The 25458-nt window shown below is 44.8% G+C and overlaps 1 protein-coding gene and 1 long non-coding RNA gene across 5 annotated transcripts in view; one reads left to right on the top strand and one right to left on the bottom strand.

Annotated features, from left to right (window-relative positions):
• Window positions 1–1349, bottom strand: part of WDR26 (WD repeat domain 26) — a 33923-nt gene extending 32574 nt beyond the window's left edge. For both annotated transcript variants that reach the window (XM_086745190.1, XM_086745191.1), the window contains exon 1: window positions 530–1349. In XM_086745190.1, coding sequence (XP_086601316.1) covers window positions 530–882 — 353 coding nt within the window. In that variant the 5' untranslated portion in view covers window positions 883–1349. The remainder of the gene's footprint in view (window positions 1–529) is intronic.
• An 840-nt stretch (window positions 1350–2189) lies between these two features.
• Window positions 2190–24322, top strand: LOC147601307 (uncharacterized). 3 transcript variants are annotated; one of them, XR_015258142.1, is made up of 5 exons: window positions 2190–2607; window positions 6392–6583; window positions 22518–22619; window positions 23085–23292; window positions 23765–24322. It is a non-coding gene; the product is annotated as an uncharacterized LOC147601307 (long non-coding RNA). The 3 variants fall into 3 exon arrangements; XR_015258143.1 differs by lacking the exon at window positions 2190–2607 and adding an exon at window positions 2879–3300; XR_015258141.1 differs by lacking the exon at window positions 2190–2607 and adding an exon at window positions 4826–5089.
• Window positions 24323–25458: the final 1136 nt, after the last annotated feature.

The raw sequence follows: 25458 nt of genomic DNA, 5'->3' as shown, positions 1-25458 counted from the left end.
CCCCACTAACACATCCGTATTGATCTTCCCTTATCGGTGTGCAACTCGACTTCCATATTGCCATCCCTGGCAGAGGAAGCTCCCGGCCTGTCCCTTCGCAGACACCGAGCTGACCGGCACGGGCTTGCAAAACACATCTCCGGCTCCATTTTTTTTTTTTGCGAGCAGGCCTGCCCCACTGCTCTGCCTCGCACCCAGGCACTGGCCTCTCCTTGTTGGGGACTACCAGGCAGCGACAGGGCAGTTTTCGCTATCAAACCTCCCCCTCCGGAGGTCCCTTCCTCTCCTCTCCCCTCCCAGTTGCCCACCCTCCGCGGCCTCCCGCGACCCCGCGCCGGGCCCTGCCGCCCCCTCCCCGCGGACGGAGAAGGGAGGACGGCGGGGTGTCTGTGTGCGGGGCCTCCCCTAGCCCTTCCGGAGGCTCCGAATCGGTCAGGGCGCCCCGGCCGGCGCGGCGGGGGATGGAGGGAGCTCCCCTCCGCTCCGGCTACGCTCCCCCTCGCCCACCGCCGCCTCCGCGGCCACTTACTTGAGGCCCAGGCCGTGGAGGTGTTGCCCTATCAACCGGATCACGTCCTCGTCGGACTGCGAGAGCCGCTTCTTCTTCTTCAGGGCGCTGCCGCCGCTGCCCCCTAGCTCCGCGGCGGCCGGGCCGGGGCCCCCGGCGGCGGGCACCCCGTTGTTGACGCTGAGGCCGCCAGGGCTGCCGCCGCCGCTGTTGGCCGAGGGCAGCAGCCCGTTGGCGTGGGCCAGCTGGTCGCTGGCAGCCGTGCCCGCCGAGGCCTCGCCGTTCTGGGCGCCCAGGCAGCCCAGCTCCGGGCCCGCCGGCCCCTGCGGCGGCTGCTGCTGCTGCTGGCCCCCTCCTGCCCCGTTGGCCTGCATGGCGCTGCCGACACCGCCGCTGCTGCTGCTGCTGCTGCCTCTGAGGGGGGCGGCGGCGGGGGCGAGCCCGGCGGGGAGCGAGGGGGACTGGGACGAGGTGAGGCCTGCTCTGCCCGCGGAAACCCCGGGCTCTCCTGCTCCCTCCACCGCCGCCGCCGGGGAGGCCCGGGCTTTCTTCCGCGGGGGCGGGGAGGCTCCGCCGGTGTCCGAGTCGGAGGAGGAGGAAGCGGAGGCCAGAGTTTCCTCGCCGAGAGCGGCCGTGGTGGGAAGCCGGGGGGGAGGAGGAGGCGGGGGGGGGCGAGGAGGGGGAGGCGGCGGGGATGAGGGGAGGCGGAGCGGGGCCCTGTGCCCCCCGGGGGTCCCGGAGGCAGCGCCGCCGCCCGCTCGGGGCTCCCTCTGGCGATGGCGGCCGCCGCTGCCCTGAGCCCCCGCCCGGCAGCCCCAGGCGCCCGGCCCGCTTCGCTCGCTGCCCGCTGGGTTTGTCTCCTCTCAGCCCAGCTGCAGCCTAATGGAGTCCGGGCCGGGACGTCACAGGAAATTCCTATACTGCCCCCTACACACACTTCCGCCGCCCGGGGCTGGGGGTGGGGTACGGGCCCTATAGGTGCCGGGGGGCGGTGGTGGGACAGGCCCCGGGGTCGCCGCCGACGCCCCGCCGCGGCCTGCTGGGTTGCCCACTGTCGTCCCGCGGCTCCGGGGCAGGGGTCTGCCGACGACTACGGGGGGCCGTAGGCATCCTGCCCGGGGGGGATCCCTGGGGTCCTGCGCGCGTGTGCCCGCGCCTGGCAGTCCTGGGGCGAGAGCGCGATGGCGGAGATGTGCGAAGGCTTGTGCGGTGGGCACGACGCGTGGCAAGCGCCCACCGCCCAGGCACCTCTCAGTGGGACTGGCTGTCCCCTAAGGCGGCGGAGGTGACTGGGCGGAGGAGGGTTACGGTTATTTCCTGAAACAATCAGTTTGGGTTTTTTTTTTTTAAAAAAAAAAAAGGAGAAATGAATCGCATCAATGAAGTCGCATCCTGTCATTGCCCAGGTTGGTTACTGGAAGCATTCAGACCCGCTGCTGGTCTTGTCTTTCGTAGTGCTGTATGCGTTGGCACGGAAGCGGGAGAAAATGGCATTTTGGCTGTAGATCTTCGAGAGCTGGGGCACATTTATCAGGACAGGCTGGGCATTTTGTGGGTCCCAGTTTCTGCTCTGAGGTGTCTCCCTTCCGTCCCCTCCTGTGTGATGGAGAGGAAACTCAAATCCTCAGCCAAGTCTCTGGTCAAAAGTCATGGGACGAGTGAAATCTTGATCTTTAAAAATAGTGTCTTGAAATAATATGTTGTATGTTATTTGGCTTAGAGCCTAGAATTTTCATCTTTGATATTCTCAAGCTTTTCTCCAAAACTCAAAGGAAAATAACACAAGGTTGGGTTTTTTTTTTGTAATGAAAGCTGAGATTAACATCTAATCATCTTTGCCTTCAGAAGCTGAGGTTTTAGGAGCACTGAATGTTACCGACTTATGTTAAAATGGTAAGTTTGGACAACAGTGCTTTTTTTCACATTCAACTTTGAAGAAGTCTGACTGAGAGAAACCATAGGCCCAAGACAAGTGGAGAAGTCTGTGAAGAGGCAAGATCCGTGAAAGGAATGAAACTGGAGAAGGAGATGTGACTGCATGGAAACCTGGCTAACTGAAGTAGATCCCGTACCTTGGCCCTGTTTTGAGGCCTCAGAAGGTATTTGACTGATAGCAGCTGAAGCACTCTTACACCAGAGGGAGAGGTTAGAAAGAGGGTTATCATTGAGCACTCCCTAAGTGTGGCTGTAGGGTTAAATTCAACATTGGTCTTCCAAAGAGAGGACCATATCAATTTTGTGTTCCTTAGCTCGCCAGCTATTGCAGGAGATCACAATGCTTGTGTTTTAGCCACTTCACCACAGCCCTATCTCCTCTCATCTCCATCACTCTGTCTTTTCATTATTCTTGAGTTCTTCCTCAGTCCTCCCCAGATGCCATCACTGAATCTAGAATTCAAAGATTTGGGTGAAGATGACAGGAACAGTACAGAGAGCAGCACAGAGTCTGTGAAGGCACCTGAAAGTGAACTCCCAAAGAGCAAGACTGGGTTTTCAAGGTCAAGTTGCCCATCATTCTCTCCTGCCATGTGCCTCAGTGTCCGGGGTGGGGGGAGTAAAAACCCCTTCCCACCATACTGGTTTGTGCCACTGTCCCTCCAGCTGCTTGCCCTGCCGTGCTCCTCTTGCACCACCTGGAGAGCCTGGCGTTCCCTTTTCAGTCACTGCTTTGAGTATTTGTGTGTAGCCTGCTGCTCCACCCATCAGCTCCTGTCTTGATGTCTCTGTGAGGAGTATATCTGTGATGCAAGAAAAGCAGAATCCCTTTCCTATAGCTGGACGATATCATACGAGTAAGTGGTTCTGTGTACTCATCTGTGGTAGAAAAAGGTCTCACAGAGTTGCAGTATGCCCCATTCATTTAAATGATATAATCTTGGAGTAAGAGTAGTGTTTGGAGCTGAAAAGAACCTGGAAGATCAGCTTTAAGAAGTACATCTCGCTACATTAATCATAGTGAAAGTCCTTCCCACCTCTGCCTCACTTCCTTTCTTGGGAGAGGAAATATCCTAACAGAAACACAAAGAGCTGAAGGAAGAAGCTCAGTATTGCTGGGATGGCACAGGCCCTGGCTGCTGTGTCAGGGGGAGGTGGGACACAACATCAGCATCCTAGCTGATACGAAGGTGTAGAAGGGGAATGATTCAGAGTCCCAGGTGTGAAGAGCATGCCTCAGCTGGATCCTGTCCCACACATGGGAAGTTCCTGGAGCAATTCCTGCTCGTTTCCTCCTTTGTGGTTTTCCTAGTCAGAGGAACGGCTTTCCCTTCACCTAGGCTTTTCCTAGTCACAAGAAGGGGGTCCTGAGAGACAGGTCTGTGGCCAGCAGACCTTCCTCCCTATGCTGCAGCAAGGAAAAAGAGAATTGGGAAAGGGACAGTGACACTGTGCTTTGGCAGTCTTTTATCAGTTGAGCCCTGATTTGGATCCTAATTCTATTCCACACCCTTATGAGAGAGCGAATTTAATGACGATACAAATAAGCGTGCAGCTTTTTGAGCAATTGGACGAATTAATTGTTAAATACAAAACACATCTCACTTGTGACAGAGGATTTTTTTTATAATAACAGAAGTATGCATTCATCATATTCAGACATTTTCAAAGTTTCCCTGGAGTAAAGAATAAATGCAACAGTTCAGCAATAAAAATTGAAAAACTTATAAACACCTAGGAGAGGAATTTTAAAGGAAAATTTTGGCAACCTTAAATACAGTTGTTATATCAACCATGTTACTGAAGTACAGAGGTAATACGTAACTATGCAGAATGTATACAGTTCTGACTATATCATAGTTAAACAACTTCCTATTGTACAGAGCCATATATTTAATAGATAACGTTGCAGAAACACTTAGTTATTGTGAAAGTTTGGAAGACTGAAGAGACCAATCACTCCATATCAAAAACTGCCAATGAAATGACCAAGTATAGAATATGTTGAACAAGGGCTGTCTTTATGTGTAAGAAAACTGTCTTGGGACACTCTAGACTAAATACAAGTGCTTGAAAAGTAAGGAACACCTCCCTTACCTAGGTCTGGAAAGTTAAAATGTAAAAAACACCCTTGAATTCATAATTTATCGGCTGACTACAACTGAAAAATTTTGGATAATATTTTTTCCCCACTGTTTTGCTTTGTAGAAGGATGAGGCAGGAAGTCCATATCTGAGTAATAGGAAGGAACTCTTTCATTAAGGGGCTGGGTTTTTTAATGATAATTGTGTGAAGTTGCTTAGGCAGAATGAAATATTATAAGATATTAGAGAAAATCCCAGACAGATGGATTAGCAGTCAAATCTGCATGATTAAAGTAAAGAATCATTTGATTCCCTGCTATCAGGTTTATGTGTGTGTACTTTTCCTTTTCTTCTGCACCAAATTTGAGGTTGCTGGAAACAAACCAACTAACAACAAAGAACAAAGGAAGAAAGAATAATTTAGAACAATGGCATTTCCCACAGTACCGGCTAAATAAATGCTTGAACAGGTACCTGCATCTGCTTGCAACTTTCAAAAGATGAGAATGAGATGAAAAACAGCCACCTACCTTAAACAGCATTTCTAGAAAGCATTCAACAGGTAGATGGTTTGTAAGCAAACTACACTGGGCTGCAGAGGATGTTCGGTGTTTTAGTAAAGGAGTGGAAACTGGAAAGCCAAAGCTTGGCTGGAGTTGCAACTGAAAGAGAATGTGAAGGGCAACAAAAAGGGCATCTATAGGCACATCAGCAGCAAAAGGAAGACAAGGGAAAGTGTGGGCCTGCTGCAGGACTGGGTGATTTACCTAGTGATAAAGGTCAAGGAAAAGGCTGAGATACTCAAGGCCTCCTTCTCCTTGGCCTTTACTGGGCAAAACTGCACATCTCCCAGGCTTCCATGGCTAGTAGCAGAGTTTGGGGAGAGCGGGAGACTACCCACAGCAGATCTGGTTAAAGCCCACTGAATCAAACTGGACCTACACAAGTCCACTGGACCAGCTGGCGTGCATTTGAGCATTGAGGGAGCTGGCCAGTGTTACTGTGTGTTCATTCCCTATGACATTTGAAAGGCTGCAGAGTTTAAGAGGAGACTGCCGATGACTGAGAAAAGGCAAATGTTACGCCTTTAAGTTCAATTATGTCTGACCTAACTTCACTGACTTCTGGCTTAGTGAGCAAGGGGAAAGCGAAGGATGCCATTTAAGACTGACTTTATTAGAGCTTTTGATAGGGATTCCCTCAGTAACCTTATTGAGGAGATGTGTATGGGGTGTGCAGACTATGTGTGTGAAAAACTGGCTGTACTACCAGGCTTGAAGGGTAGCGCCTCATTGGTTTGAAATCTGATGCCCGGTTAGGAAGAATCAGGGATTGATACTGGAGCAAGTCATGTTTGATATGTTCATCAGTGACTCGGGGTAGAACAGAATGCACCCTCAGCAAGTTTTCAGCTGATCTCCATGCCAGACTGTGGAGATCAATTGACGTACTGGAGGCCACAGCTGCCATTCAGAGTGGCCTTGGCAAGCTGCAGAAATAGGCCAGCAAGAGCGTTGTGATAGTCAACAGAGATAAGTGCAAAGTCCTGCATGTGGGATAGACTATCCATATGCAATGCTACAGGCTGAGAGCCAGCTGGCTTGGGACTAGCCCAACACAAAAGAGCCTGGCCATCCTGGTGGACAAAAGAAGTTCCTCATGGGAGTTCTACAGCTGTCTGTGTGGCACTAGTGAGGGTGCATTAGATATCCACTGTCCAATTTTGGGTCCTCCAGCAACAACCTAGAGCAAGTTGAGCGGAGGCTGTTAAGGTGGTAGGAGCTAGAGCATGTGATGTACAAGGAGAAGCTGAGGAAGTGGGTTTGGCTACAGCAGGATCTAATTACAATGTTCACCTTCCCAGGGGGAATTATAGACAAGAAAGCTCAAGGCTTCTTTCTGAGATGTGCACCAACAGGACAAGAGGCAAAAGTGAGAAGTTGCACCCAGAGAAATTCCAACTGTGTATAAGAAAATGAAAATGAAAGTTTGAAGCAAGAGTGGCCAAGTCCTGGAACACATTCACAGAGTGGCTGTAGACTTTCCATCCCTGGAGGTACAACTAGACTGGATAAGGCTTTGAACAACCTAGTTTAGCTTTGAAGATAGCCCTGTTTGGAGCAGGAGGTTGAACCAGTAACCTAAAAAGGATCTCACCCAACTTTAATTTTTCTATGATTATAAATACACTTCCTAGAAGAATCTCTGTGGTATGGGAGGAACAGTATCGATGACTCAATAATTGTCATGTCTCAGGGTTTACTGATACTATGTCCCAAAGTTTCAGTAGGGACATCATGTTGCCTCGTAGATGAGCTCATGTGGCAAGGATAAGGGCATTAGTGCTATTGTTGTAACCTCATTAAATATTAGGTAATCATACTGTGTCTTCTGTCCACCAATGTCATGTACATACACCTATGTTGACCTCTGCACTCTCCTGGGCAATCACAGCATGGCATGGTAATAAAAATAAATGTCAGAAAATGCTGAGGATGCCAGATAGCATGGAATGTCCTGTTTAAATGCGGGGTGTGTCATATTATTCCACGGTCAATGCAATTTCTCTTAGGAAGAGCATACATGGCATGACTTGCTTTGTATTTCATTGTATGTCATTGGCATCATGGTATTTCTGTTGCCATAGATGTCTTTCTGGATGTGCAGGACGCCATGTATTGGGAGAAGTCAGGTTTATCCACATGGGCAGATAAAGCATGCATGTGCAAAAGGTCTGATGCCAGACTCGTACTTACTGTGCAACTTCTCTGAGCGTGTGCAGCAAGACAATATTGCATATGCTGTGAATCTGACATGTTGGACTTGCTTTGCATGCATGATTTGTCTGTCTGGAACTATCTTAGATATCAGCCTGAAAAATCTGACTGTGTATACCATGGTACATCAGCCATTTTGAAATATATTAGAAAGTTATATATAGCCAGGATTTGGGAAGATGGTAAGCCACCATGTCTGTGCTTCAAAGAGATGTTTCCACACTTGAAACCGGCAGAATAACAACAAGCTTGGACTGTTTTTTTTTTTCCCTCCACATCTTGATAGGCATAAATGTTCACTCTAACACTTACTAAATCCCCTTCTGACCATTGTGTGCAGCAGGACCTGGCAGGTGTTCTATGGAAAAGCTTAGCACTGGTTTTGTCCCATGGGGCTTTCCAAGCCCATTGTTTGAAGTGTCTCCTGTAGTCTGTGTTCCTTAATATTAATGTGTCAATTTCATGTCTAGGGCTCAGATGGGTTATTGGTGGTTTTGTGCAAGATTAGATTTATCCTTCTATTGTTGCAGTTATTTTACTTTTCCTACTGGAGGGCCACTCCCCTGCCTTTTGCTTCTTGTTGGCTCTCAGGGCAATTGTTATTTCAGGCTTTTTAAACTGTGTCTGCCAACTCCCACATAGCTCCTAGAGCCTAACCCTAAGTGGGGTAACACACTGCTTTGTATTGCCGAGCCATTGAATTAGGCCCTGCCTCTCCCAGAATGACATGTGCACTAGTCCTTTCTCTCTGATTTTTCTGTTTTCTCTAGAGGGTTGTAATGCAATGAGCTCTTACACCTGGAACTGAAAATTCAAGACCGGGCATGTAGACGGTAGTATCTCTTATCAGCTCTGGAATGGGCAGAGAGGGGAAATTGTTACGTAATCACCAGCAGATTATATCTTAACATTAAGCTTGTGAATAACTCCTTGGACCCCTGGGATTACTTAGTAGTTTTTTTTTTCCTTCTTAATCAGGAGTATATGGTTTTCCCAAGTCCATGTTTAAGAAAGCATGTAAACCACCAGACACTCCTTGCTTGCTTTGGACAAGAGATTAATGGTTAGTGTCACAAGAATGCCATTGCACTACTATTTAAGTGCCCTTTATTTTAAGGGAAATCACTAGTTTTTGTTGCAACTGTATCTTTGCCTAAAATCCAACTTTCTGTACAAGCTTCTCCATCTTTGTTGGTGTGTAGTATTTAAATCAGAAATAAAGAGCCACCAAATTAGAGAAAAGATTCCTTCATGTGGTTCCATACATTTATATAGTAAAAAATCTTCACCACTTCATCTCATTTGTCACTATTTTCCAATACCTCAGCTCTGGCACTACTTCTCATACTTAAGACCTCATAAATTTTCAAATAGCTGCTGTAATAAAGAACACAAGACACCACCAATAACCCAGCAGAAAAATACTTCTTCCGTATGCTTGAAAAAGACTGTTGTTCCAGGACTGTACTGGCCTGAGATGCAGGAGGGGTATACAAAGTCATGCCACAACAGGATTGCAGGCTGATCACTCAAGCTCGCAGGACACTCGTGCAAGACAGAAGTTCCTTCTGTAGCTAACAGCAAGCAGTAAGATGTTAAACCCATGTGATCTGATGGCCTTTAAATGTTATGTTATGATTTCCAGAAGAGTTTATTCAGATCCTTTTCCAAAGGTTCCTAGTATCTTATAGTTTATTTTTGTCTTTAACTAATATAGTTGGGTCTTTAGTATTAAACTAACCTGATTTCTCAAACAGAAAACTTAATGTTCCTCGAGTTTTCTAAAATACTTGGTTTTTTTTAAGAGAGTACAATCTGTGGAATATAGGCAGAGATAGTTTTTACTGACACCTGTTTGGGGTGACTAATATACCTTATGAATCTTTGCCTCACAAATAATATAATAATTTCAAATACATGCAGATTAAACCTTTATGCTTCTGTGGCTTCCCTCTTAAATAAGAGTGCTGAGAGGGTTTCTGAAGCAAGGTGTGGTAGGCAGGCTTTACTGATGTTCATTTGGATGCATTACTCATTACCAGTTAGACTAATGGGAAGGGCACCCTATATATTGTCATTCCTATTTTTATCCATCAGCACAAGATGATACAATATACTCAATTATGTCTGTAGAATTTTCGAATTAGTTCCTAGTTTTGTATAAATACTTACACCTTCTTTGTAAGTTTCTCCTATTTAATAGCATTTTTTCAGAATGCCACATTTGAAAGAGGAGTGTGTCCTGCTGGATACACTCAGAGCTGGGAGGCATGGTGGGAAGTAGTTTCAGCTGGAAGGGGGAAAAGGAAGGTTTTTTTTAAATTGGGATTTTAATATTTCAGTGCACATGTAGACATGCTTCCATGGGTAGTACTATTTGCTATATTTTCACAGTTGGAACCTGGTATTATGAATTATAACAAATCTATTACCTTGAAGTGGCTAACTATATCTCACACCATGGCCACTTGAAACCTCACAGTGCATTCTGAAATGAGCTCAGTCTTTCTCTCCTAAAAACAAAGGCTCCCTGTACCTGAAGCTAAAAGAATCCCCCTGTGCTGTTAGAAGTCCAGTGCCAAAGACATGTAGTGCCAAAGACACAGCTGAACTGGATTAATTCCATTTTGCCAGGAACATTGACACAAATGCAAAGTAGGTAGCTTGATAGATCTGCATTTCTGTTACCTTCGTAACAATGGTATTAGCAGGAAAACCTTGACAGAACTTTGTTTTTAAAAACATAGCTCATTATATTCATCTAGCCTGACTTAATACCTCTATATATACCTCTGTAAGTTTTCTAGGCTTCCTCTGTATGAAGGCACCTAGAAAGGCGGTTCATTCCAGATACTTACCTTAGGATGGGATGAATCACTTTCTGATGTCTTTCTCCATTGACTTTAGGGAGAGCCTAGCCCAACTACATTAGACTACATCACTAATTTCTAAGTGCGTACAGTTAAAAGAGGCAAATTCTGGCCTAAATTCTATGACTTTAATGGTAGATTTGAAAATGCAAACAGTGTCACCATGGGTGAAAGATCCTAATATGCCATTAACAATCACAATAAGTTATGACAGTTGGATGCCTACTCCCCTGTTACTAGGAGGCCAGCCTGGGGCTCAGGAATTGCATACAGCTCACAAAACAAATTGAAGCCATATTGTCACATCACTTCTTGGTGATCTGTCATCATCTGTCTTCAAATTCATAATGGTTTCTAATACTCTTCTGTGGGAGATTACTAGCCAGGAAGGGATGTTGAGGCAATTATTGACAGATCACCTGAAGAAGCAGCATGTCTCTGAGGAGATCCTCAGGTAATATCCTAGGATGACCTTTAGGGATCTCTGAGGATCTGGACCTACTGCCTCTTACCTGGAAGCTGCTCCCAGAGCTCACGATCCTCTTGGTTCTTCAGGGTATGTGTCTTGTGGCGCTTGGGCCTAGTCAGAGTCTGATATATGCAGATCGTTAGATAGTAAAGGGTGGTCGCTGCTGCTTAATTAGTTTTGTTGCTTTAAAAAGATGCAAATTATTAAACTTCTTACAGAAATTTTATGATACTTGCACAGGAGCAAAACACAAGATGAAAGCTTAATAACCTTTGATTAAAAGCAGCAAGCATTCTGAGTATACAGAACTGCCAGCAGTTGTTCATTGTTTCCACAATATCTTTGCCTTGGTAGAAAAAAGAGAAAAAAAAGAAAAATTACAGATATCAGCTATCCCATCTTGGAAATTAAGTTTTCTCAAAAAAAACCCCTCGAAAATATGCCCTTTTGTTCCTCAACCCATTCATTTTTCGTATTAGTTTTAAAATTTTATAAGATCACTTACCCTGTCACGGATACTTGCAATGCCTTCTTCGGCATTGTTTTGATAATATTATTTCAGCCTTGAAAAGAGACTTGGGATCGTCTACTTAATTGTTAAAAAGCTTGACCATGCAGGTACCTTAAATTGTCCCATATCAACACATTATGACTTCACTGAAGTCTTATGAGATATGTGATGTGAAAGCATCTTTAATCTGTCTTCTACACAGAACTAATTACTGTACTACTTACTTTTATAATTGATTAAATATTAACATTTTTATCAATATTGTTTAAAAATATTAATTAATAATGTTAACAAAATAAATGCCCACTGTTATGTGAAAAACAAGACTGTACTACTTTACCTATATTCTAAAGATTGTCACAGGAATGACAATTTTAGCTATGCCTTTCATAATCTTCAGTGGGTTTTATCATTTTACCTACCTAACATGTATACCTATAAACATTAATTTCAATTGTAAATAATTTAATGTATGTAACAAAACCTATGGATATTTGGTCTGAATTTCTTCAGCTACAGATATTCTGAATACAGTAAGTTGAGGCAGATTCAGATTGTCAGCAGAACTGTTTCCATGACTTTGCTTTTGAAATAAGTCTTCTTGAATAATATGGCATAGTTATTGCCCTATCAGGCAATTTCCAAACATAATAAAAATATTTATTTTTTTAATGAAGCCTTCTAGCAGGCTCAACCTGCTGAATTTTATGTTAAGCCTTAGGGAACAGTGCTACTCCATCTTTCAAAAGGGAGCATTTTCAGGGGCAAGGCAATGTAAAGCTTCTGAGATAGGGGAAGTTTTGCTGCTCAGATAAATGTGATCGAAATAAGATGTAGAAATCATGTCTTCAGTGTTATTCAGCCTCTCCTGATTTATGCTTTTCTTGATCGGTGGACATATATGCCCCATCCCTGGAAGTGTTCAAGGCCAGGTTGGATGGAGCTTTGAGCGATCTGGTCTAGTGGAAGGTGTCCCTGCCCGTGGCAAGGAGGTTGGAACTGAATGGTTTTTAAGGTCCCTTCCAACCCAAACCATTCTATAATTCTATGATTCTGTCAGTATTCTGATTTCTAAAGATGTTTTCTTCAAGGGTTGTCAAGTTCAACCATCATTTTTATCTGTGGTCACATTGGATTTCTGTTTGTACACATCAGGCTGTGAGTTTTTGTTTCTTTTTTTTTTCATAGGCAGGAAAGAATACCATATTGTTCTGAGTGACACTGACATGCAAATAAATAACACTGAAACTTGGGAGAGTGTTAATTAGAAATTATTATAACCTGACTGACCTGACTTGGCATTATGGTATCTTGCCAAACTGGCTTTTTATTCTTACACGTGTCTGATTTGTATTTGTGGCAGGAAGCTAATGATTTCATGGAATTATTTGGCTTAATCCTCTTTTCTTTACATTGCAGAAGTTTTATGTGAGGAAGAATAAATAAAATCAGAATGAGGTTCACTGAGTATGAGCTGTGATGATTACCCCAAATAATATTTGGTATGGATTTCTGTTTTAGTAAGTTCAGATAGATGGTATCTTGGGCTTGTTATTTGTTTACCTAAATTAGATTTATATTGGTTTAAGTCTGGCTTACATCTGTGTAATTCTACTGGCTTCAGTGCAGTGTTTTTGTAATTCTTACTGGTGTGAGTTCACAGCTGGGTCCATTGAAACCAGTTAGCATTTATTGAATGATGTAATTGATCAACAACAATGTAAGAACCAACTTGTTGTAACTCCTGATCACATTGCCATCCTTGTAGCTCTGCAGAAGAAGATCAATTTAGGCAGCTGTGAACAAGAAGGACTGCTGTGTCTAGCTGGACTGGAATCTCACTTAAAGAGGTCCCTCACTTAAAAGAGAAGCAGGTCTTATCTTTACATCCCTATGTTCTACATAGACATCAAAAGGCTGTTTCTTAAAGTCTTTGAAGTGAAATGGGTCTAACACTTCGGCTACTCCTCGTTCAGCTTCCCGCAGGGACACTGAACTGTGGGCTGAGGCTGTGGAAGCCGCAGGTCTCCGGCCTTGGCCTGCCTAATTAGCCAGGGTGGAGCACCCTGACACACCTATACAGCATCTTGTTTTGGAGTTAGTTTGGTAGGAGTGCTGCGCTGACCTGTGCGGTCATATCCTACATTTAACTATAGGTTTATATGAATAATAAGTCAGGTAGCTAAACCAAAGTTATTCAGAATATGTAGCACAGGTGATGCAAATGCCAAACAAACACTGTGGGACCCCGCTCTGTGGGCAGTACTGTATTCAGTAATTGTCAGCGTGGTTTGACATGTGGGATTGTAAGCAGCACAGGAGCATTCTCAGTATGATCTATCATAGTGTCCTTTTTGCATCTCCTCTTTTAAATTATTTTTTTTTAGTATTTCAGGAAGAATTTGTGAAGGTTATTTTTTTCTGTTTCCTTGGGAAGGTATGTGGTAGTAGCCACAATCCAACATTACATTACATTGCATTACTTACAGTACATAAACACAATTATTTTAATATCTGTGTACCAGTCATCCCTGTAGGCCCAAGCAAGGTGAACCCTATTTTTGTAGATATTTAGTACAAGCATAAAATGAATATCTGGCATGCCCTGGTATGTTTACACTTTAGAAAGAGGAGACAAAATGGGAAAGTAACATAAACAGAACAGTTTGAATAGGGGGGATTCCACTGTAGGTTTTTTCTTAATGTTGGCATCAGTCTTTCAAGCTATTGTAAAGGAAGTTATTACTAAAAAGCAATGGGAAGGGAAAAAGGAAGACAAATAGTGGCAGAGTAATGTGAAATGAAAGGGCAGAAAAAATAAATTTGAATCAGAGAAGGTTTTCGTAACCAACTTTATAGAAATAATGCAACAGAATAGCAAGGGGAGGAAAAGTCCCTGGTCAAATCACATGAGTTGTCAGTCCAAAATTTCCAAATGGGTTGCTGATGCTTGCTGGCAGCTTTTAACTTCAGCTGGAAGAAAAAAGCCTCTTTTCTCCACAAAGCAGAATTAATCTGTAACACTTTTCTCCTCTAACTCAAGTGACTTGTGTTAAGGGAGCAGCTTTCAGACAAAGACCCTGGACCAAGTCCTGTTTGGGTACAGTGGAAGATTTCCAGCTGTATTTTAAAGCACCATTCCTCTCTTGTGTCTGAACTGTTAATTTGCAGTGGGGTCACTCCCAGCTTACACTACTGCTAGGACATTAATGGTCTAAACAACTGCACCTGCTATGTTAATGAAAGTGCACATAATAGCTCCAGTAATTTAGAAAATTAAGTATTGTGTTGGGGTGGGGAGGAGGAGAGATGGATATAAGGGGTGAGAAGTTGGTCAAAAGAAATATAGATTTCAGATTGCTTGCTGTATTATTGCCACAGTGTTATCAGTGCTGCTAGTATAAAGCTTTCAGTATTTTACTGGCTGTATTCAGTTTTGCAGTTGAATGTGTTGAAGAGTGTGAGGGCTTTTTGAGTAAGGAGAGGGGGAATTGGAATAATGTTAACTGAAAAAAAAATCCTTCATCTTTTTGGCTGGCAGTGTTTTAAGATTGTGGGATTTGTTTAAGACCTATCCTTAGCAGAAGATAGGCCATTAGACATCCTTGAATCATAAAATCGCAGGAAAACAGGACTGGAAGGGACTTTGAACAATCCATTCCTTACTCCATTCTGCGAATATGTGTACCAATATGATTTGTGATGAATGTTTGTGGAACTTATTTTTGAAATCCTTCACAGCCTCCTCAAGCAATCTATTCAAGTCCTTAACTATGCCTACTGTTAAAAAGCCATTTCTAATGCCTAATCTAAACCTCCCACCTGCAGTTTACACCCATTACTCCTTATCGTGCCATGCTGGGCGTGAAGAACAGCTTAATTCTCTTCCTCTCTGCATCCATCTTTTATGTATTAGATAATGCTTACATTCTTCTGAGTGTGCCTTTTTGTGTACATCTGGACTTGGATGAAAATAGGTTAAAGAAAAAAATAAGAAAAAAATACGATTCTGGCTGAGACAGTAATTTTAGCCAATCAGGCAGCAAGTGTCTGAGATGAAGGAGCTGGAAAACACTGGGCAGGGCAGGGTGATTTGCTTAAGGCAATCTGGGGCCCTAAACATAGCACTTAACAGAGAGGCTGATGCCTGCCATGTGTTACACATCTCTTATGACAGGGCCTGTTTGGCATTTCTGTCTCACCTGCCCATGTCTCAGCCTGTATCTCTCACCCGTCACCTGAACTGTGGCCAGGAACTGTAGGTGCTTCTGTCGAGCCTGATTTTCTGGGATTAAATTAGTTCTCTGCTGCCACTTTTATTTCTCTCCATTTCTGAAGCCAGAGATAGATAAGGAAAAGTAGGGAATGAGAGAACTTGAAATGTGGCAGCAGCTACAAGTTGCCCATCTGGTGAGGACAGAGAATTAGGCTCACACTCCTTCATTTAGCTCTCAAATGTCAAACCCCAATATATGCCAGGAAATACCATCCTCCTTCCTTCTTCACATCTTACAGGTCCTAGCGAAGATCCCAAAAACTTTGTTGTTCAGGATGATCCCAAACATGAGGCCCTGACTGATCTCAGCACCTGCTGCAGATCAGTATCCCTTAGCAGATGCACTGCAGAAGCTTCCTGAGCATCCTGCAGACATTGTGGTGGCCCTGGGCACTTAGGAGCAACAGCCTGCTTGTCCTGGCACGCTTTGGCTGTCCACTGTGTCCTCTCCCAGTTGTCCACGGCCGTGCCAGCCCTTCCTGATGGTATTTGTTCAGAGCGTGTGGAGTCTAAACTGAAGCTTTATGGTTACATGGTTTATATTATGTAGTATGGTAGCCTAACCTGTGTAATTGCAAATAGAATCATAGAATCATAGAATCATAGAATGGTTAGGGTTGGAAGGGACCTTCAAAGGTCATCTAGTCCAACCCCCCTGCAAGGAGCAGGGACATCCCTGACTAGGTCAGGTTGCTCAGAGCCTCATCCAGCCTGGCCTTGAACGCTTCCAGAGATGGGGCCTCCACCACCTCTCTGGGCAACCTGTTCCAGTGTTCTATAACCCGCATCGTAAAAAATTTTTTCCTAATTTCTAATCTAAATCTACCCCCTCTATTTTAAAACCATTACCTCTCGTCCTATCGCAACAGGCCCTACTAAACAGCCTTTCCCCATCTTTCTTGTAGGCCCCCTTGAGGTACTGGAAGACCGCTGTCAGGTCTCCCCGGAGCCTCCTCTTCTGCAGGCTGAACAGCCCCAACTCTCTCAGCCTGTCCTCATAAGAGAGGTGCTCCAGCCCTTTTATCATCTTCGTGGCCCTCCTCTGGACCTTCTCCAACTGGTCTATGTCCTTCTTGTGCTGGGGGCTCCAGAACTGGACACAGTACTCCAGGTGGGGTCTCACGAGGGCAGAGTAGAGGGGGAGAATCACCTCCCTCGACCTGCTGGCCACGCTTCTCTTGATGCAGCCCAGGATGCGGTTGGCCTTCTGGGCTGCAAGGGCGCATTGCCTGCTCATGTTAAGCTTCTCATCCACCAGCACTCCCAAGTCCTTCTCCTCAGGGCTGCTCTCAATCCATTCCCCGCCCAGCCTGTATTTGTGCCTGGGATTGCCATGACCCAGGTGCAGGACCTTGCACTTGGCCTGGTTGAACTTCATGAGGTTGGCACGGGCCCACCTCTCCAGCCTGTCAAGGTCCCTCTGGATGGCATCCCTCCCTTCCAGCGTGTCGACGGCACCACACAACTTGGTGTCGTCGGCGAACTTGCTGAGGGTGCACTCTATCCCACTGTCCATGTCGCCAACAAAGATGTTGAACAGGGCCAGGCCCAGCACGGACCCCTGAGGGACGCCACTCGTGACCGGTCTCCCCCTGGACATCGAGCCGTTGACCACCACTCTCTGAGTGCGGCCATCCAGCCAACTCCTTATCCACCGAGTGGTCCGTCCATCAAACCCATGTCTCTCTAGTTTAGAGAGAAGGATGTCATGCGGGACAGTGTCAAAAGCTTTGCACAAGTCCAGGTAGATGATGTCAGTTGCTCGTCCCTTGTCCACCGATGCCGTCACCCCGTCATAGAAGGCCACCAAATTGGTCAGGCACGATCTGCCCTTGGTGAAGCCATGTTGGCTGTCACCAACCACCTCCTTGCTCTCCATGTGCCTTAGCATGGTTTCCAGGAGAATCTGCTCCATGACCTTGCCAGGCACAGAGGTGAGGCTGACCGGCCTGTAGTTACCTGGGTCTTCCTTATTCCCCTTTTTAAAAATTGGGGTTATGTTCCCCCTCTTCCAGTCATCGGTGACCTCACCAGACCGCCACAACTTCTCAAATACGATGGCCAGTGGCTTGGCAACTTCATCCGCCAGTTCCCTCAGGACCCGAGGATGGATCTCATCAGGACCCATGGACTTGTGCACCTTCAGGTTCCTCAGATGATCCCGAACCTGCTCTTCGAGTACAATGGGCAGTTCTTCATTCTCGCAGTCCCTGCTTGCACCTTCTACAGCTTGGGCGGTGGGACAGGAACTCTTGTCGGTGAAGACTGAGGCAAAAAAGTCATTGAGAACCTCAGCCTTCTCCATGTCCTGGGTAACCAGGACACCAGTCCCTTCTGGAGGGGGCCTACATTTACCCTGGACTTTCTTTTGTCCCCTACATACCTATAAAAGCTCTTCCTGTTACATTTTATATCCCTGGCCAGATTCAGTTCTGCCAGGGCTTTGGCCTTCCTTACCTTATCCCTGGCCACTCGCGCAGCCTCTTTGTAGTCCTCCCAGGCTACCTGTCCCCACTTGCACCCTCTATAGGCTTCCTTTTTCACTTTCAGTTGGTCCAGGAGCTCCTTGCTCATCCACCCCGGCCTCCTGGCCTTTTTGCCTGACTTGTTTTTCATCGGGATGCACCTCTGCTGAGCTTGGAGGAGATGCTCCTTGAATATGGACCAACTTTCCTGGGCCCCTCTTCCCTCCAGGGCTGCCTCCCATGGCACTTGGCCCATCAGGTCCCTGAAGAGGCCGAAGTCCGCCTTCCTGAAGTCTAGGGCAGAGAGCTTGCCATGTATTTTCCTTGCTGCCCCGTGGATCTTGAACTCCACCATGTCATGGTCGCTGCAGCCAAGGCTGTCCTTTAGTTTCACATCCCCGACCAGTCCCTCCCTGTTGGTGAGCACAAGGTCGAGCAAGGCACCCCTCCTTGTCGGCTCCTCTATCGCCTGCAGGAGGAAGTTGTCATCCACGCATTCCAGGAACCTCCTGGACTGCCTGTGCCCTGCCATGTTGTCTCTCCAACAGATGTCAGGGTGGTTGAAGTCCCCCATGAGGACCAGGTCCTGTGACCGTGAGGCTGCTCCTATCTGCCTATAGAGCACTTCGTCCGTTCTATCCTCCTGGCCAGGCGGCCTGTAACAGACCCCTACCGTGACGTCCCCTGTCCGTCCCCATCCTCTAATCTTGACCCATAAGCTCTCTGTCAGCTCCTCCTCCATTCCCAGGTGGAGCTCCACACACTCCAGCCGGTTGCTGACGAAGAGAGCGACACCCCCTCCTCGTCTCCCCTTCCTGTCTTTTCTAAAAAGCCTATACCCCTCCATGTTGACGCTCCAGTCGTATGTGTCATCCCACCACGTCTCCGTGATGCCAATGAGGTCGTAGCCCTGCTCGTGTGCAAGCATCTCCAGCTCTTCCTGTTTATTCCCCATGCTGCGTGCATTGATATAGAGACACTTCAGCTGGGCCCCCAACAAAGCCGACTTGCTGGCTGGAGCTACAGGGGTGCTATTGCACCGCAGTTTAGGTTTATTTGCACTTATCTGTGATCCCTCCTCAGCTTCTGGGCCCTCGGTGCTGGCACTGGCGCCATGCTGACAGCAGTGGGCTGAACTGTGCTCCCCCTCCCCCAGCAACACTAGTTTAAAGCCCTCTGGACGAGCCTGGCAAGTCTTTGTCCAAGCACACTCTTCCCCCTCTTGGTTAGGTGCACGCCATCCGCCCCTAGCAGCCTGGGCTTCTCAAAGCACGCCCCGTGATCTAGATACCCAAAGCCCTGGCTGTAGCACCACTCCCTGAGCCAAGAGTTAACCTGCCAGATACGTCTGGCCCTTTCAGGTCCCTGCCCTTCGACCGGGAGGATTGACGAGAAGACCAGCTGCGCCCCAGAGCCTTTGACTGTTGAACCCAGAGCCCAGTTTACTTGGTGCTGCCTGCGCTTTGGATGCATGGAGCAGCTCTCCAGTACTCCAGGTGTAAGGTCTACACATGGGTGGGTGAAACCAGCCAACCAGATACACTCCTCATCTCATGGAGACCCTCGTGGGGTTAGCGTTGGGTTGTCCCTTTGGAGCTGACGACTGAGCCAAGATACAAAGCAGTTCACATGATTTAAAGCTATTGTCTGCAAACTTGAATAGGCGCCAATTATACTGGGGTGACATTTTCTTTACTGTAATGAAGGTCACAAACTTACATTTAAATTTAAAATTGTGAAAACTCATATTCCTCTGCTACTTGCATGATCCTGAGAGCTGGGGCCTGAAGCATAAGGCAGTAGTGTTACGTGTAATAACAAAATGCTTAGACTTTCTTTGAGTGAATGGGTTTCTTAAAAAATGGAGAGGAAAGAATTTATTCTCTTGCTACATATTTTTTAAAAGAGAAAGCCTATGGAAATTATTCCTCAAGTCCATGAAGTCAGAATTGTCTCATTCCACTCTAGCAGTGAAAATACTTCACAAATGTGCAGTGTGACAGAATCTTACCTATAGACCAAGTTTAAAAGTTGTATCTCCATTTCGCTATAGTTTCTAGAAGAATAGAGTTTGTATTAACTCAGTCTGATTTTTATTTTTATTGAGGAAACCATTTCATCATCTTGTAATGGGGGTAGCTATTAATAAGGTTTAGGAATTAGTATTATCTCTGATGCTATGAATCTGTTTTGAAACGAACCTGCAGAAGTCCTCCAAGCATAGAGTTTACTGTTGGTAACTGTGACACCCAGTGGTCGTTTAAAGAACCATGAAAATGTAGTACAGAGTGACTGCGGTGAACCTAAAGGCTACAAAAAATACTGAGGTTTACACGATAAATGTGTGCTTTTAAGAGTAGTACTCTTTTCCTCAGTAATGCGTACAGATAGTAAAAATAAGCTATTTTAGGAGTTGTAAGATTTTAATCCATTTGGTTTATGTTTTACCATGCTTAACATAAATATATATATTTGTATTTACTTTTAGAAAGCTTTTTAACATCTTATGAGGCTGAGATTACAACTCTGATAAAACACTCAGGATGACTAACAAAAAGTTACTTTATGGCTGTGAAGTACGAAGTGGTTTTTAATTCTGGTTGGCAAGAAGCTGGCTCAGAAGAAGTCTGGGAGATAAAGGGACCTTGTTTCCCCTCCTTTGTTTGCCACTGACTCATTGCGTGGCTTAGAGCAAATTTCTTGTGTATGTGGCTGATTAAGTACTTCAGTCAGTACGTTTGTGAAGGTGCAAGGTGTAATTAGTATTAGTCTAGGCGGCATTCACCTCCAACCATTTATGCCGTAGTCAAGAATGATTAAATTATATGGTGTGTATAATGCATCCTATTTATATTCCAAAGCATAGTATTACTTTATGAGCTGTGTTTTATTACAGAGCACTGGTTGAAGATTTAGTCTGATATACCTGGTAAATGAGAAATTAAATTCTATCACCGACCATAAAATATTTTCTCTTGGTGGCATGTTTTAAATAAAAGAATACCATCAAAACTCATTATATCTAATTGCAGTGGACCAAGCAGCACATGCCCATTATATATATTGTTACATCTATTGTTTGCAAATGTCTTGTGGAAGTACCAAAGCTTTTTCTTACAGGTAAGAAGAGTTATACAGCAAAAGGAGCAACGTCAGAAGGTATCCAGTTATACAACTGGAGAATAGACAGAGCAGCAAAGTCAGTTATTGCCTAAGGCTCTCTTCTTGGCTGCAATAGCTGTGTCTATACTGCGTGCCTCAGGAGTGCTCTTCAGCTCTCCGAGTGCATGCTCCCTGTCTACGTCCAGAATTGGGATGACATTTGAATTCCCACCATTTATTCTTCTCTATCCTACCCAGTTTCCATGCAAGGAAACTGTGGCCAGGAAGGGAGCAATGAGATATTCTGGCAAGCCTACTCCAGTCAGGGTGAGGAGAGAACCAAGACACAGACAGACACACACAAGCTGAATGGCTGTGTTACAGCATTAATTTCCAAGAACATAAATATTACATTTTTCTTTTCTTTTTTTTTTGTAATTTATGACCATCAAAGTTTCACATTTTGATAGAATCGAAGGAAATATTTAATTGTCATAACCAAAATCCTTAAATACTGAACTTAAGATAAAAATACCTTAAAACAACTGCACATGTTGGAGCTATATTGGTTTATCATGACAAATACAGTATTTTTACATGTCATTACTTGGATTCCTGCAACATTTAGTAGTCCTGGTTTCGGATCCTGCTGTCCTGATTTTTACAAGGACAAAATGAAAACGTTAGTCCCTACTCTCAAAAGCTTACAGTCTCAAGATACCACAGCTAACAACAGATGGAAACAGATAGAAGAGTGCACACAAAGAAAATGAAATAATGCTTCATAAAATGCATTGTTTACTATGTAGACTAGTAGATTCTTACTTGGTGTTCTTAAATGCAAGATGAAGAGTGTTTTTGCCTTCAATCTTCTGGTAAGAACAAAAGTATGTGATGTAATATTGTTCTAACATAAGAATACATGCTGGTGCTTACTGATGTACAAACACATGCATGTACTTGGTACAATTCTAGTTTAGTCTCCAGAAAAAGACTATGAATGGATCTTTTGCTCTTTAAACTAACCCTGAAATATGAATATTTGCTACAAAAATTTGGTTTTGCTTAGTGTCCCTCCACTGTTTATTCTATATTCGAATGACTTGAATTCTGGCTCTGGGTCATAGATGCCGGCTCTTGATTGTTTTTATATTACATATAACTCATTTCAATCATCCCACTTCGGGTTTTTTTTGTTTGTTTGTTTTTATTGCTTGTTAGCTTTAAAAAGTTTGATTTTAGTCCTCACAGACTGGACAAATCATGTTAGAAACCAGTTTGTCTTCTACTTTGTTTATAGCATTATTTTGCTAGCCAGCATAAACAAAGCCTCGGGCAATTTGCCATCCTCTTCTAGACAGGATGTCTAACAAGTATAGTAAATGCAAGATCTTTTGTTTACATTGTGAACTGAGTTTGGGTTTTTCGCTGCCCAGTTCTGTGTTCTTTATTCTAAAAGTGTTTTCTTATCCTATGAGGAGAAAGCTACAACTCAGAATGTGCAAATTTGCATTTTTAAGGTAAAAGAGGATCCAGATATGTGCTAGCTGAAGAAATGTGTTTCAATACTTGAATTACAGGGAAAAAAAAGAGTATGCTGAGAGAAGAAAGAAGTCTGACATGTATGTTGATATTTACCTTAGTTTATGTGTTGGGCAGAGCATGACTAGTGATGTGTTTCATCCCTTCCTGCACACTGGAGCCTGGCATGCACTGGCAGGGAATCTCTTGGTAAGTGTTATTAATTGCTGTGATGCAGCACACCCGTGGCTCATGAAGTCTCTCTGATGTCTCACCAAAACCAAATGTTTCAGATACAGACATAAATATCATAAAGTACACTTATTCCAGCTAAGCTATATCCCTACTGATTAGCTGGTGCCCTGAGGTCTAGTGATAATAAGACCTTCTGACTTAAACCTCCACGCTCATCCCTCTTCACACTACCCTTCTGTGACAAACCGGCTCTTCCAGCACTCGAGTTCATGTCAACAGTTAAAAATTAGCTCCTTGCTCTCAAGAGCATTGAGGCCTGGCTCTTTGCAAGTGGTGGCAGCTAGATATGCACATTAATTTTTTAATTTCAGGGAGGGAAAAAAAAAAGGGTGAAAGAAGAGAGCTTAGGACTGGAAAAAAGAGGAAGAAGGTGACTATAGGAGCAGCCCCAGAGCCTGGAAGCAGGGTGAGCTGCAGTGCTCTGTTGGGAGATCAAAACAAGTGGATCCACCCTCATAATCTTCCTCTTGCACAACCCCTGACATGGCTGTGTGTGCATGTGTTTCACCCTGAAAAGAGGTAAAAAGAGGACGGACCACTGACTTACACAATGGTCAGAAGAGATAGAGGGGAGGTTTTAGACTCAGCCCCTGCAGCGGTACACTGAGTAAAATAGCAAGTATGAAGGATGTAGTAAGCAAGTTGATTTTGTATTGGGGTGCAATATTTAATAACTAGCAGGCCAAACTTCTGCCTTCTGGTATTTTGAATGCTGAAGTATAAAAATAAAATGTGTGGAATACAAAATAGGAATTCTGGATAGTGGGAGTGAACAAGATGTTTTAAAGGATGTTTGTTTAAATACTGCTAGTGTGGATGTAATATAGATCATGCCATCTCACAAAGTCACAGGAGTTCAAGAGTTGAAAATGGCCGTTTAGGGCTTGCATATATAAGTAAGTGTCAGAGAACCTGGATAAATTATTTTCTTTTGAAGTTGAAAAACCTTCTCAGATCCTACAAATGACAGAAATTTCATCTTGTTCACCAGGAAGCCTTTCCAGAACAGTCGGTGACTCGTAGTTTAAATGTCAGTCCTGAAAGCTTTCCAACACAAGGAGAATATGAAATGATGAAGCATCCGCTGCTGCACATCTGTTTGAAGTACAGCACAACACCGTCTTAGCACCAGTGTTTTCAGGAACACAAGCACTGTTTTCAGTCACTAAATGCCCCTGTTACAGCGAGACAGGACTGCCCCTTCTCTGTGGATTTTTTATGGTTTTTTTTTTCATCTTTAAGCACGGATACTGAAGGGAGGAAGTAACTGACTGACCAATTATTGCTGTGACTACTGAAAAAAGGCCTCTTTAAAGAAATGTCTTTGAGAATAAACAGACAAAATTATCAGTTGTTGGCCTACTGTTGATTGACAGTAGAAAATAACTTAGACATTATTCCTCAAAAAGTCCTGTCTGCTGCTCTGCAGAGGCTCAGATGAGGCACTGTAGCTTTGCTTCATCATCACTTATACTGTGTAGTGTTCCAGAAGTACAGGGCAGGGGGCAGAAATAAATGGCAAAAATTTAAAAGTTAGAGAGATAAAATCTCAGTCATTGATTATACCAGGATTTCAACCCAGCTGTGTTAGAAATGTGCTGTATTACTTTGGACAAGCCGTCGCACCTGCTGGCACCTCATGCCCTTGTTTAATTTAGGCTGGAAGTTTCATGATTAGCTTAAGCCAATCTAAGACTGTATGGCTGCCAAAAGGGACATTCCTCCCTCTTCTTACATCAGACCAGGCACCCACATGACCATACAATGAACTGATCCAACTGAAAATCAGCCCTGGCAGAAATAGAAGGGAAAAAAAAAAAAAAAAAAGAGATTAGTTTTAATTGAGTCTGGAAGTTAAGCAAGCCCTATGTGCCACCAGATGGTTGCTGGTGCTAACGAAATGGATGGACTGGGAATAAGCAGCTAGAGGGAGGGAGAGGTTAGACAACTGCCCTCCGCAGCAGTGAGATTCTGTGCATGAGTCTCACGTTAAGTGGATACCGCATCTACTTTAGCATGCAGTGTGGCTTGAGAGGATTGGCTCTGTAAAGAGAAACAGGTTGTGCTGCGGTCCCAACAGCCACGCAGTGTGCATCTGAGTGGTTTTACTTTGGGTTAACTCTAGGGTTGTCCCTTGCATAAGGTTGGTGTATTGTGTAGGCTCCTGGAGCACGTCTTCCAGTTTAGTGAATACAAAAGCTTAGGTAGATGCAACCAGTACGTACCTGGGAGTGCCACTAGTACTGATATTTCTTGAGATCTCTCAGTGCTACCGTAATGCAAAAGTATTTAGAGTCTATTTAAACTCTCTGTTTGGGGATGAGACATGGGAATGCAGCAGACCCAGTGTCGAGCAAGGAAAGAGAGACCACAAAGATTTCATGTGGTTTTATCCGCACGAAAGACTGAGTGGTTTCTGTGGTCCTGCTCTCCAGCAATGGAGGTGTGCTAAGGCTGGGCTCGGGTCTCCTTGCGGCTCCTTTTAGTCATGGTGCACCCGATGCTTTTCCCTGGTTTGTGATCATTCTTCTACCAAAATACAGCTCTGCTATTCTCAGCTCCTGGATGCTTCACCAGGAGAAGAAGAAGAAGAAGAAGAGCAGTCTGTGAATTCACACTCTAATTTAAATGTGTGGTTTTGAGCAGGGTCCTTAATTTGCCCTTTGCAGGTATTTTGTGCAGTTG

This window comes from Chlamydotis macqueenii, chromosome 3 (assembly GCF_036417535.1).
Source record: "Chlamydotis macqueenii isolate bChlMac1 chromosome 3, bChlMac1.mat, whole genome shotgun sequence".
In the NCBI taxonomy this organism is placed as follows: Eukaryota; Metazoa; Chordata; class Aves; order Otidiformes; family Otididae; genus Chlamydotis; species Chlamydotis macqueenii.
The sequence above is the reverse complement of the archived record's forward strand: the minus strand, read 5'-3'. Positions and strand labels throughout refer to the sequence as shown.